This window comes from Haliotis rufescens, unplaced genomic scaffold, assembly GCF_023055435.1.
Source record: "Haliotis rufescens isolate VD_foot unplaced genomic scaffold, xgHalRufe1.0.p SCAF_13, whole genome shotgun sequence".
Classification (NCBI taxonomy): Eukaryota; Metazoa; Mollusca; class Gastropoda; order Lepetellida; family Haliotidae; genus Haliotis; species Haliotis rufescens.
The window spans coordinates 2,434,907-2,447,550 of NW_025963813.1; the positions used below are offsets into that span (position 1 = coordinate 2,434,907).

The following is a 12,644-nucleotide window of genomic DNA, read 5'->3' on the forward strand; positions in this document are numbered from 1 at the left end:
TGAAGACACTGACGCATGACAAACCTTCGTGTCAGTTGATGAGTTGGGGAACGATTGAGTGAGTGAGTGAGTGGGTGGGTGAGTGAGTGAGAGTATGGGAGTGAGTGAGTGTGTGAGTGGGTGGGTGGGTGGGTGGGTGAGTGAGAGTATTGGAGTGAGTGAGTGAGTGAGTGAGTGAGTGAGTGAGTGAGTGAATAAGTGAGTCTATACTTCACCACGCAATCAACATGATCAATATGAAATGGAGTAGCATTGGTGTTGATCAACAGTGTCCTATTGTCCCAAGGTGAGTGAATCTCACTGCTTTGAACAATGTTGCCGGGCAAAAGAAAGTGGACGCATTAAAATTGGATTTGACCAAACAATTACAAACGTTGTCAAAACATTACTCGGCTGAAAACAGGCAGCAGCACATTGCAAGCTTTAGGTCCAAAAACACAGCAATGACACCCGTATGAAATACATCACCATCGAATAACCATTTTTTGTTTGTTTTATATTTAGCCACCATCAAACATGGGTATATACTTTCTTTCGCCCCGTAGTGTACATATGGACAGAAAACCTTCTTTGTTGAGAACCACGACGACCACCACCACCACCACGACAACGACCACGGTGCTGACGAGACCAGGATTATGACTGAGGCATGCGCAGGAGACGCGGCCCCTGGTTTTCGTTGGTCTGGATTCGCCCTGATTATGTCTTGTAGTGAGGATCGGGTGGTCACAATGTGATCCGGCTGATAGTACTCCGATGCATTTAGTGTTGCTCATAATATCAACCATTGGTTTGTCTGGGTCAAACTCACATTGTGAACTGGCTGATTGTGTCATCGCACTCGGGAGTGGATATCTAATGTTGTTCATGCTATCTATAACAGGTTTGTCTGGTCGGGTCTCTCTTTTGCATAGAATGTTATTTAGCTTGAATATTGCTGCGGCGTTAAACAACATTCGGACAGTCTACCTGTGGGTTCCAGGCCATCCTCCATTATCCAGGGCCTTATATCTGTGACACACTGAACAATCGAAGTTGGTTGCAAATTGTCTCGAGACATAAGAAGTAATAAGAAGTACAACCATATTTCAGTACTGTACCCCGGAGGGAGTCGAACCTGGCTGTACCCCTTACCACTGTGCTATTCCTCAACCTCGAGGGTCTTAATGCATAGAGTCGTGCATGACACACAGGTTCGACATGTAAATTACTGTGTTACTATACTGAGTGAGTGAGTGAGTGAGTATGGTTTTACGCCGCTTTATTCCAGCAATATCACAGCATTGTACCAATGTCGGGAATCGAACCCGGGTCTTCGGCGTGACGAGCGAACGCTTTAACCACAAGGCTACCCGACCGCCCCTACTTTTCTGAGAGTTCTACAGGCCCAACGTGCATGCTAGGCAGGTCTTGTGTTGGCGTGGAAACACTTTATGTCTATTTATCAACGAAAAAAGACACTCCTATGAAGATCGTTATAGTTTATTTTGTACATAATTCACATTGTTTCCAAGAAGGTTTCGGCCATACTTTCACGCCTAATCTGAAAAAACAACAACAAATTATCAGCATTATTTGTCTGATCAAGTTATCAATATCTCCTTCCAATATACATGTAACTCAAATAAAATAGAAGAGATCGTTAACATTAACGAATGCATGTGCATACCGATTTACATTAAACATTTTCAGGCATAATTGTTAAGCGAAATTAAAATAACGGTATATTGCAAATAAGTGATGATGTTTCACGCAGCTGCCAGCGATATGTTCCAGCTAGATCACGGCTGTCTGTAAATAATAGAGTCAGATAAGCCAGGGGTTGATATTATGAGCAACGTCCAGCGCCATCGGGGTACGATGACATACCATCTGATCTCTTTCAGTGGCCCTCTGACGACAAGCAAATGTGACTGCGAACCAAATATACCCCGGAATCACAGATTTTACAATGTGAGACCTCTTACATTGTAACTGATGAGTGTCTATAGCTCTTTTATACCTTTTTCTTGTTTTAGCCGTGGTGTCCATGACCGTGTCCGTGACCATGACCGTGTCCATGTCCGTGACCATGACCGTGACCATGTCCGTGACCATGACCGTGTCCGTGGCCATGTCCGTGACCATGACCGTGGCCGTGGCCGTGGCCGTGGCCGTGGCCGTGACCATGTCCGTGACCATGACCGTGTCCGTGGCCATGTCCGTGACCGTGACCATGTCCGTGACCGTGACCATGACCGTGACCATGTCCGTGACCATGACCATGACCGTGTCCGTGACCATGTCCGTGACCGTGACCATGACCGTGTCCGTGACCTTCACTGAGAGTCACGAAGACAACTGCAACTAAAATAACACATTGTTTATAGTTTGACTGTTTACATTTGCCTTATAACCAACTTCAATAAATAACTTCATTTGTGAGAGTAATTTCATTTGAATCCTGGACGCCGTTTCCATACAAGTACTTTCTTGTAGGAAGAAAATAAAACAAAATTCAAAACCTTGCATGGCGACCTCCGCTGCCGGATTATCCCAAGAATATTACCCAAACCATTCGGAATTCTGAGCGAGTTTAGTTTTACCTCACTTCTTCAACATTAATTTATTTCAGTTATGTCACATCGTGTCAGCTCCATGTGAAAGGAAAGTCTGACGTAATACAGGACTCAGAGGGTTCGCCTACCATATTGGCGAAACGGGTATGGAAACATAATCTTGGCGATGTGAGTCGCAACTCTGCACAATAAATTGCGGCACCTTAGACGAATGGGCAATCCGTACCCTGGTACTAGTAGGTACACATGTATCGTACGTGAGCCTTGTGTCGTCAACATTTCATGTATATGTATCCACTGACTTAACGAAACGAAAAAAAGACAATATTACCAATATAAGAGAGCCAATTTACTCACCAAGTGCAAGACACAGTATCACTGTAATGTTCTTCATCTTGTTACTGACTTGTTGAAGGAGTGAGTACTGATGACACGCTTGAGTCTCAGATCAGCTTTTATACTTTCGTAAAACACAAATAGCAAATCATGGTGATTTTTTTCAAAATAATAAGACCCCCATAGTGTCGTTAGTCACTTAGAACGGCGTTATGGAGTTAATCCTCTTATGTTGTGGTGATCCTACTGTGTTTAAGCCACCCTGTGGTGACCACGTTTTCAGAATCGTAACCTATACACGCTCATTTATTTCTTAGGAGCCTGGGATCACGGGTGGCCCAGTCGTCTAAGGCGCCGAGATTCGATGTGCAGAGTTGCGTCCCTTGGGCACGCCAGGAACCTATGATTGTGGGTTCGAATCCCGGTTCGCCCCGATTATGTTTCTAGGTTAGTCAGCATCATACCCGTGCTCGTGGTTTTCACCGAAGTGGTAAACGTCTGAGACCTGCATCACTTCGGGCTTTGCTCCCACATTAAGCTGACACGCCGTGATATAACTGGAATACTGTTAAAAGCGGCGTTAAACCAAGCTCCCTGACTTCTTATGAACCTTGAATATGATTGATTGGCATCTTTTTGTGTTTTATTGAATTTCAACAATCAATTACGGGGATTAAGTTTTTTCTCCAATTCGTTGAATAAATCCAAATGCAAATGATATGTGAGTTATCATTTTTTTAAAGAAGAAAAATTGATTTACAAAACTAATTCGTTTAAGAAAATTGTGGCAAAATTCTTTTTTGCCTAAGATTTTACAACAAACATTCTTGACTGGTGATCCTGAAATAGTATGTATGTTGGTGTCGTTCCATCATCACAGAATATTCGGAGGGGGGTGGGGGTGGTGGGGGGGGGGGGGGGGGGGAGGGGGGGTGGTGGTCAGGTTCGCTGACTTGGTTAATGTATGTCATCGTATCCAAATTGTGTGGAGCGATGCTCATGATGTCAATCACTGGATTGTCTGGTCTAGACGTCATATAGCTGGAATAGTGCCGAGCGGCGACGTTAAACAACAAACAAACAATATAAGAAAGAGCAGAGACTGTATTTCCCTACTAAACAGATAATATGCAGAAATCGCCTTCGCAGGGTTAACCAGACAGTGATAGCAAGTTAGACATGTCAGATTACACAGGATGTAATAAATGATTGGCAAACTGGGCCATGCGTTTTTTTATTTGAACGCTGCAGGTTTTTCCCAAAGTTGGGGCGAGAGGTCATCAACCAGTTAAGATAAGAGGGGGGACTCACACACGAGTCAGTCTGCACGTGTAAGCACAGGCCGCGGGGTGCGTGGAATCAAGATGCACAGGTAACGTCCTTTGTTCTCGAAAAACTCCTTTTTGGTCATTTGAATTGCAGATTTTCATAAATAAGGATATATTTGATTAATTGTTTCGAAAATTATCGTTAGTGATCGTAAAATTCACAGCCAACATTTTTTTCAGTGATTCTGTAGGTCTATTTTAATAAGAGCATATCTTTGACATTTTTAGACGCATTTGGAAACAGTGCACTCTTTAAACGAAAATGTTATCTTGAGCACATCTGCCATTTTTATAACATTTTTTAAAGGTTCACTCGTCTTTGATTTAGTATATATTTGGCAATTCCAGTGGGTCAACATGTCTCTGCCAACTTTTCAGTTGTGTTGATTTGATGTTCATACATTTGTTTTTTTCACTCTGTCAGTTTAAGATTGGTTACATAGACATGAAGAAAGCTTGTATCTTCAGCAAGTCGAGGGTATGATAACACCAACAGCTAGGATAACGCAAATGCTTTCAACCCGGTGGATGCCGAGTTATTTTTCTGACGCACATTTTCAAAAGATCTGAAAGTGAAGGTTGTGCGAGAATTGCGCTCGCGCAGCATTGGAACTACCCCCAGCTATAACTTTATGCAGAGATGTAGAATATTAACTTTCCTATCTGCTGGTGTAAATTTAACTGCAAGTCCGAGATTTTGTTCTGCTCTGAAAAACAGCAAATTTCTCCGCTAAAAGGGTAATCGTATTGGGATGATCATTGGTGATTTGATAAAAGACAGATACCAGTGATCACTTATATGCTTTAAAAAAAAATCCATTTCTCCGAGTATATATCCGAAATTTAGATTTTAAAACATAATGTAAATAACGCCCTGAATAGTGATTTAGTAAGGTGTGAAAAATAGCGAGATATACTTTGGACCTTGCTTAAAATGGAAAGAGAGTGTAAGTTCAGATTGTTATCTGTCATAACAGTGATTGAGTATGATTTTGTGCCGCTTTTAGAACTGTTCCTTCAATATCACGGCGGGAAATTCCAGAAATTGGCTTAAAACAATTTTGTACCCTTGTGGGGAAGTGAACCCGGGTCTTCGGCGTGACGAGCGAACGATTTGAGGCCCCCCCCCCCCCCCCCCTCCCACACACACACACACCTGTCAAAAGAGTATAAAGTAGTACGACCAAAGACGACCCCAGGCGCCCGCGATCAGGGCAAACACCCGCCATCCACAAAACCTGACCACACAAAGCACATGTCCGCCGCAAAAACACTAGGACTCTCCTGTACAGCACTTATTGGGCGACACCAGTGATATAAGTGAATGAGATTAAATACTTGTTGCAAAAAAAGGACATGGTGTAACCGTCCATTATGAAGAAATTTGCAACTGGTACCATTAATGGGGATTATCGGTTCCTATCTGACTGTGTGAGGGTATAAGCTTGCCAAACCTTTGACGTTTAATGCGTTACTGAAGAGTTTCTACACAGAGTGAGTGAGTATGGCTTAACGCCCCTATAAGCAATATTCCAGCAACATCACAGCGGGGGACACCAGAAATGGGCTTCACACATTGTACCCATGTCGGGAATCGAACCCGGGTCTTCGGCGCGACGAGCGAACGCTTTAACCACTAGGCTACCCGACCGCCCCTTTCTACACAGAGAAGTGCGTTTAAACAATATCTATATAACTTGGTTAGTTTGAAAATTGTTTAATTTTCCTTGGTAATGCTTAATCTTATTAATGATGTCCTTTTTTGAAAAGTGACAATTCGTCTGACGTCAACGTCCTGTTCTCCAAAACAATCCTTCGGTCTGCCATTATAGCATAATTACAACTGGAAGATCCTTCAGCGATTAATTGCCCCAGACGTGTGTAAGTGAGTATGGTTTTACGCCACTTTTAGCAATATTCCAGCAAAATCATGGCGTGGGACATCAGAAACGGGCTCCACACATTCTACCCATGTCGGGAATCGAACCCGGGTCTTCGGCGTGACGAGCGAACGCTTAAACCACTAAGCTACCCCACCGCTCCGCCCCAAACGTGATGTGTGTGGGTTATTTCTGGATGCGGCGTCAGGCGAAAACACTTACTTTCTTTTGCAAATTGGGTGAGTGGTGGGTGCTACCCTTTGCACAAACACGAGGTGTCTTAGCTGATTTTCAGTGATCCATTTAATTTACCTCACTATTTTGCCTTTTATGCCCAAAATGAATCTGTTTCGGTAGATAAGCGAGGCTGATAACTCTCTGGCGTTGTCATTCTGTATTTGTTTGTTTTTTTCAGATGTGACTCACTGCTTCTGGCGTGGGTAGTCTTATCGGCTGCAGTCAATATATTACCTTCCATGGTCCACGCTCTGAAAGAATGTCACCCGTGCACGTGTTACCGACGACAAGGGGAGATAACTGCTGATTGTACAAACAGAAAACTCTCATACATTCCTGCATATCTCCCCCAGAACATTACCAAGTTAGAGATATCATGCAACGACATAGCAGTTCTGAATGAGACGAGCTTCAAAAGATATTCACAGCTACGCTATCTTAACATGTCCTTCAACAAACTGGATGACTTGGATAAGGAGACTTTACTTTATCTTCCTGACCTGATAAATCTGGATCTACACAGCAACCATCTTCGGCTTGACGACCGATCATTTCCACCGGGATTATTCAGGAAACAGAAGAAGCTGCAGGTGTTACTGGCTCACAACACTTCCCGCGTCGGTGACCTGGATATGAAGTACCCGGATGCAACTTTCTCTGATCTAATCTCACTGAAAGTACTTCGCCTTGACGGACTCGACCATCTTGTATTCGGTGAAGGATTTAGGAAACTTACACTCCTGACGACATTAGTGTTGAGCGGGTCGGGGGGAACATGTACTACACAGACCCTTTCTAACACCACATTTATCAATCTGCCCACTATCAGATTCCTTGATCTCTCCAACTGTGAAATCACGAAAATACAACCTTTCACCTTTGTCCCTCTCCGAGAGATCAACACACTGGATCTGTCGTACAACGTTGATCTGACTTTCGGAACTCTATCCCACGGCATGTATGGCACAGTCAACTCCTCACTGAAGGTCCTCAAACTGAACAGAGTTCACAGAAGGCGTGGCGCTGGCATTGTCGTCTCTGTCAAAGATGTCCAGTTCCTGACGGGAAGCCAACTTCAGGAACTTCATGTTGATGAGAATCAGATCGAGCTTCTGGACCTGAGCACTATAGCGAGCTTACCATCAAGCATCAAAGTCATCTCAGCTAAAAACAATAACTTCATCTTTGGATTATATATGTTGGGTTTGTCGACGCTTGTTAACCTCACATGGGCCGACGTTTCCTTTCAGCATCAGTCCCATGTTAACCCTTTCTCTGTGGATGAGAAAAGATATCAGTCTACGTTAGTCACAATGATTCAAGATGGTAGTTTTGATCCGGACACATACACCTGTACAGTTCTTGGTCAGTCGGCGAGTAAAGGACCTTGTGACGACGACAAGAGACAAATCCAAGCACAGGCTGAAAAAGACCTCGACATCAACTTGGACCTTCCTCTCAGCATGAACAATAAGCCAGAAGGATTACCTCCCTTGGTGTTGACGTTTGCGACGGAAGAAATTACACTTCAAAACGTTTCAAACTATTCAGGGTGGCCAGGAAACTTTACCATGTCTGTTCCGCCAAATGGAGAATTCCTGAACATAAGCAAGAGCAAGATGAACTACGTCATTCCAAGATCCCGATTTGGACCTAATAAACTGAAGGTGCTGGACATGTCCTATAATTTCTTCACACGTTGGGAAGGTCCAATACTAGGTCTCAATGCATTACAGTATGTTGACCTGTCTCACAATTATTGTGATTTTATTGGAGATAATTTTTGCAAGAATTTCCCTTCATTGAGAGTTCTGAATATTAGTTCCAACTACCTTGGCTATTCTCTCAAGGCCAGCAGTATCAACGGTATACCAACACTAGAAGTTCTCGACATATCCGACAACAAAATCAATCATCTTCCTACATATATGTTTAAGAATATGGCTCAGCTGGTTCACCTGAACCTAAGTTATAACTTTCTGACCACATGGGACGCCGACATCAGACACATGGGGAATCTCACCCTGTTGGATATTTCACACAATCTGTTTGAAGAAGTACCACCAACACTTCGTTCTGAACTTGACGCAGCATCTGTCCAAGGCATGACTCTGCTGCTGGAAGGGAACCCCCTGAAATGCAACTGTGACACTCTGTCGTCTCTGAAGTGGATGTCAAGTCATCTCCATAGTGACCAACACTATACATGTACTACATCCGACAAGAAATTGGTTGCGCTCAACACACACACAATAACAGACATGACTCTGAGACTTGACAAATCCTGTGCGTCCTATGTTGGTGTCATGATAGGAAGCCTCAGTGTCGTTATGATTGCCGTATCGCTGGGCGTGTCTAGTCTGGTCTATAGGTACCGCTGGAAGCTAAGGTATCTGTATTACCTGACCAGAAGCAAATACAATAGGCTGGTTCCTGATGGCGATGAAGGGTTTGAGTATGATGGCTTCATCTCTTATGCAGATGAGGACCGACAGATTGTCACCAGTGACATGAGGCAGAGATTGGAGGACACAGAAGGACTCAAACTCTGTATTCACGACCGAGACTTCCTACCAGGCGAAGCCATTGCTGCAAACATCCTCGACGCCATTAGATCGAGCAGGAAGACGGTTGTATTGTTGTCCAGGAACTTCCTCAGAAGCCCCTGGTGTAAGTACGAGTTGGAGATGACCAAAATTGAGAGTATCTACACTGGACGGCAGACACTGGTGGTTGTCATGCTTGAGGACATCCCTGTGAAGGACCTACCTCAACATATTTGCGAGATCATCGCACACGAGTCCTATATTGAATACACGAATGATGAGGAGGGGAAGGAGGTGTTCTGGCAGGGTCTCAAGCGTGCCATGCTCAGTAATGTGACCTGATCTTTTACCAAAGTGGTAAACGTCAAACCCCCGCATCTCCTCCCACATGAAGTAGCAGTGGCGTTAACCCAACACACTCAACTTACTCACTGTAAATAAGTGCACCCAGTTTGCTTCTTGTTAGACAGTTCTAGACAGGGACATATGGCAAGGATTTGCTAAATTATGCTTCAGCAAAGACAATATGGTCTTCATATCAGACTGTCAATAGTGAAAAAAGCCTTACTTTTGTCAATTGTTGCTCGACATGCAGTGAAAATGTCATTAATCAGGGCGGTAACATTCCCTGTGACAGCCTCCGGATTCCGTGTCAGATCGATATCAGTTTATCCCTTTATGCATATACGTTCCCAAGAGTGATCGTCTTGAAGGAAGGGTTGTCGAACTTACTGTGTTTCACTGTAAATTACAAAGTACATCATCACATCATCTTTGTAGACTGCAGATCATTGTAATGAGTAGATTTGTAAATATTGATATAATAAAAACATTTTTTGGTAGCTATTTTCACGAGTGGGGTATTATTATATTCTTTTTGTGTAGTTGTCTACCCGAGAATTAAAATATTTCATTACAAATGTAAAACCTTGAAACGTAAATTCTCCCTACCTGACACACAGGGACGGTTCACCACCCCTTGTATTTGCGACTTAAAAAGTAGTTTAGTGTTTGCAAAATCTTTAAAAAATACAAACGAAAGTTTCAAAATACATTTAGGGTCACGAAAATATATACATTCAAACTTATATACAAAATCAACTTCAACAAAAAATCTTCTTGAAAACTAGGAGACCGCTGCTGGAAGCGAAAGAGTTAGTGAGTGAGTATGGTTTTACGCAATATCACGGCGGGGGACACCAGAAATGGGTTTCACACATTGTACGCATGTGGGGAATCGAACCCGGGTCTTCGGCGTGACGAGCGAACGCTTTAACCACTAGACTACCCCACCGCCTCGGAAGCGAAAGAATGCGCTGGTCAAGTAACAAAAATGGCGCTTTGAGAAACGAACAGTCTCGATTGACGAGTTATATGAGAAATTTACAGATTGTAAAGGAAACAATTTCGTGAGAATAACAAACGGCAAGAAGTGATATTAACTCCATAAACGACCGTCTATCATTATTTTGCCTTGTCAATGTGGACCTAACGTAAAAAGAACATCAACAGTTTGTGTACGGGCAAGTCACTTAGGACAAATGTTCACTGCTATGGAAATATCACTTTTCTCAACTTCGGAAAACCTCAGTCTTTCACACTGAAGTCTATAATAATTCTGTTATTTTCTACTGATATGACGGCGGAATGTTGCCTGGTGTTGTTCTTGGGTGATAGAATTATCTGAATTGCGCCTCTTTGCCATATGGCGATCCGCTGATGGTTTAAAATATATTCCGAGTCTAAATTTTAGACTGCCAGTAGCATGCCGATGCAATATTTATTCGTTCACTCACTCACTCAGTCACACACACACTCACTCACTCACGCGCTGTCACCTCACAGGCGTCAGTGGAGATCATCACAGTGTAAAGGGATTATCTCTGCGCTCACTGACGCCCTGTTGATTCTTCTATGGACAACACTGTTGATATCTGAATGCCGTCACTGCTAAAATCATGATGATGTAGTGGTTAATAGAACTATAAAAAGGATTGTGACCAGAGACGAAGTCATCTTTTCAGTCCAACAACATGAGGAACCCGACAGTGATACTGTGTTTCGCACTCGGTGAGTAAATCAGGTTCCAAACTCATCTGCACTACAATTATGATTTGGTTACACTTGGAATTTTTCGATTTTTAAAACAGAATTCTGCATTGTCCGATGCATTCAAAACTGATTTCGAAATAAGAAACCAAGTTCAAATAGTGTCAGAGCTAAAATAGAAAAAGATAATGGTGACTGTTTGTCATGATGGAGTAAAACTATCGGAGATGTAATGACATAGTATTATTTTAGTTGCAGTTGTCTTTGTGGCTCCATGTGAAGCTCACGGACATGGTCACGGTCACGGACACGGACACGGGCATGGCCACGGACATGGTCACGGTCACGGGCATGGTCACGGGCATGGTCATGGTCACGGACACGGTCACGGGCATGGTCACGGACACGGCCATGGACACGGTCACGGTCATGGTCACGGCCATGGTCACGGACACGGTCATGGTCACGGTCATGGACACGGTCACGGGCATGGTCACGGTCACGGGCATGGTCACGGTCATGGACACGGCCACGGTCATGGTCACCATGGATAAAACAAATAGAAGGTATTGATATTATATTATTTATTGGTTCAACAATTTGTTTTAAATATCTACTGGTCGGATGAACACATGAGTCCATGCTTGTCCCTTGCACAGGGAATCAAAGACCTATGTCACGACTGCCTCAGAACGTCGGTGTACCCTGCAAGGTTATTCACTTGAAAATGATGCAGGTCTTACCTCTCTGATGAAACACACGGGCACGGGTATGGTGCTGGCAAATCACGTATCATATTCAGGGCCAATTGTGGGATTCGAGGACCGCCTCCGTGGTCTTGTGGTAGAGCGTCCGCCCGGAGGTCCGGGGTTCGATCCCCGGCCGCGTCATACCAAAAGACGTTAAAAGATGGTACTTGTTGTTATCCTGTCTGGCGCTCAGCATTAAGGGGCTAAAACAAGGACTCATCGGCTCGGAGTCAGTATACTGTGTCTGAGTGGGGTATTCATCTTAAACTGCGGCATGGTATCTCAGTGAGCTAGCACTATAAATTGGCATCAGTCCGGACTAGTACAAGCAGCCACACACACACATACACGTACATGCACGTCGCTATATAAGTGCAATAATCTTCGAAGCGACGTTAAACCCCATTTCACCTCACATCTGGGATTCGAACTCACGATGACAGGTTCGTGGCACGTCTTAGGGAAGCAAGTCTGTACAACGGTCACACGTGCTCCCAACAATGTGGGTCAGTGCTCACAGACATGACTTGGTTGCTTGCCACATCACTCACTCGCTCACTCACTCGCTCGCTCACTCACTCACTCACTCACTCACTCACTCACTCACTCACTCACTCACTCACTCACTCACTCACTCACTCACCCACCCACCCACTCACTCACTCACTCACTCACCCACTCACTCACTCACTCACTCACTCGTGAACACATGACGTAGTACACTGTGAACACATTGCCAACACAGACTTATTAACCAAATGTCAAGAATCTAGTTCGCTATTTGTTTCAGACGTTCACCGGGAGTGCTGTGAAGGAATCAACATGGAGGCTATGGGATGAAAACAAAGAAAAGAATAAACACTTTTCAGAATCTTCGAATAACTCTCTGTTTTTTATGCAGAATTTCGTCCCTTAATCAGTCATATAACCGTGATATAACTGGAACACTGTTCAAAGTAGC

General features: G+C 43.8%; 2 protein-coding genes across 3 annotated transcripts; one reads left to right on the plus strand and one right to left on the minus strand.

Annotated features, from left to right (window-relative positions):
* Nucleotides 1-1,466: 1,466 nt before the first annotated feature.
* LOC124115467 lies at nt 1,467-6,965 on the minus strand. 2 transcript variants are annotated; one of them, XM_046476474.2, is made up of 3 exons: nt 6,840-6,965; nt 2,003-2,346; nt 1,467-1,543 (listed from the first exon to the last, which is right to left on the minus strand). In XM_046476474.2, the coding sequence occupies exons 2-3, from the start codon at nt 2,299-2,301 to the stop codon at nt 1,483-1,485; spliced, it is 360 nt and encodes a 119-aa protein (XP_046332430.2). In that variant the 5' UTR covers nt 2,302-2,346; nt 6,840-6,965; the 3' UTR covers nt 1,467-1,482. The 2 variants fall into 2 exon arrangements, with proteins under 2 accessions (XP_046332430.2, XP_046332429.2); XM_046476473.2 differs by lacking the exon at nt 6,840-6,965 and adding an exon at nt 2,916-3,054.
* On the plus strand, nt 4,201-9,740 carry LOC124115466 (toll-like receptor 4). Its single transcript, XM_046476472.2, has 2 exons — nt 4,201-4,266; nt 6,518-9,740. Exons 1-2 carry the CDS (start codon nt 4,259-4,261, stop codon nt 9,225-9,227), a joined length of 2,718 nt encoding a protein of 905 aa, XP_046332428.1. The 5' UTR covers nt 4,201-4,258; the 3' UTR covers nt 9,228-9,740.
* Nucleotides 9,741-12,644: the final 2,904 nt, after the last annotated feature.

Bases quoted from the DNA above. Each gene is read 5' to 3' on its own strand.
- LOC124115467 (XM_046476474.2), bottom strand. From the start codon at position 2,301: ATGGTCACGGTCACGGACATGGTCACGGACACGGTCATGGTCATGGTC. The intron at 1,544-2,002 runs GTATAAAAGAGC...TTGTTTTTTCAG, and splicing joins ACGGCTAAAACAAGAAAAAG to ATTAGGCGTGAAAGTATGGC.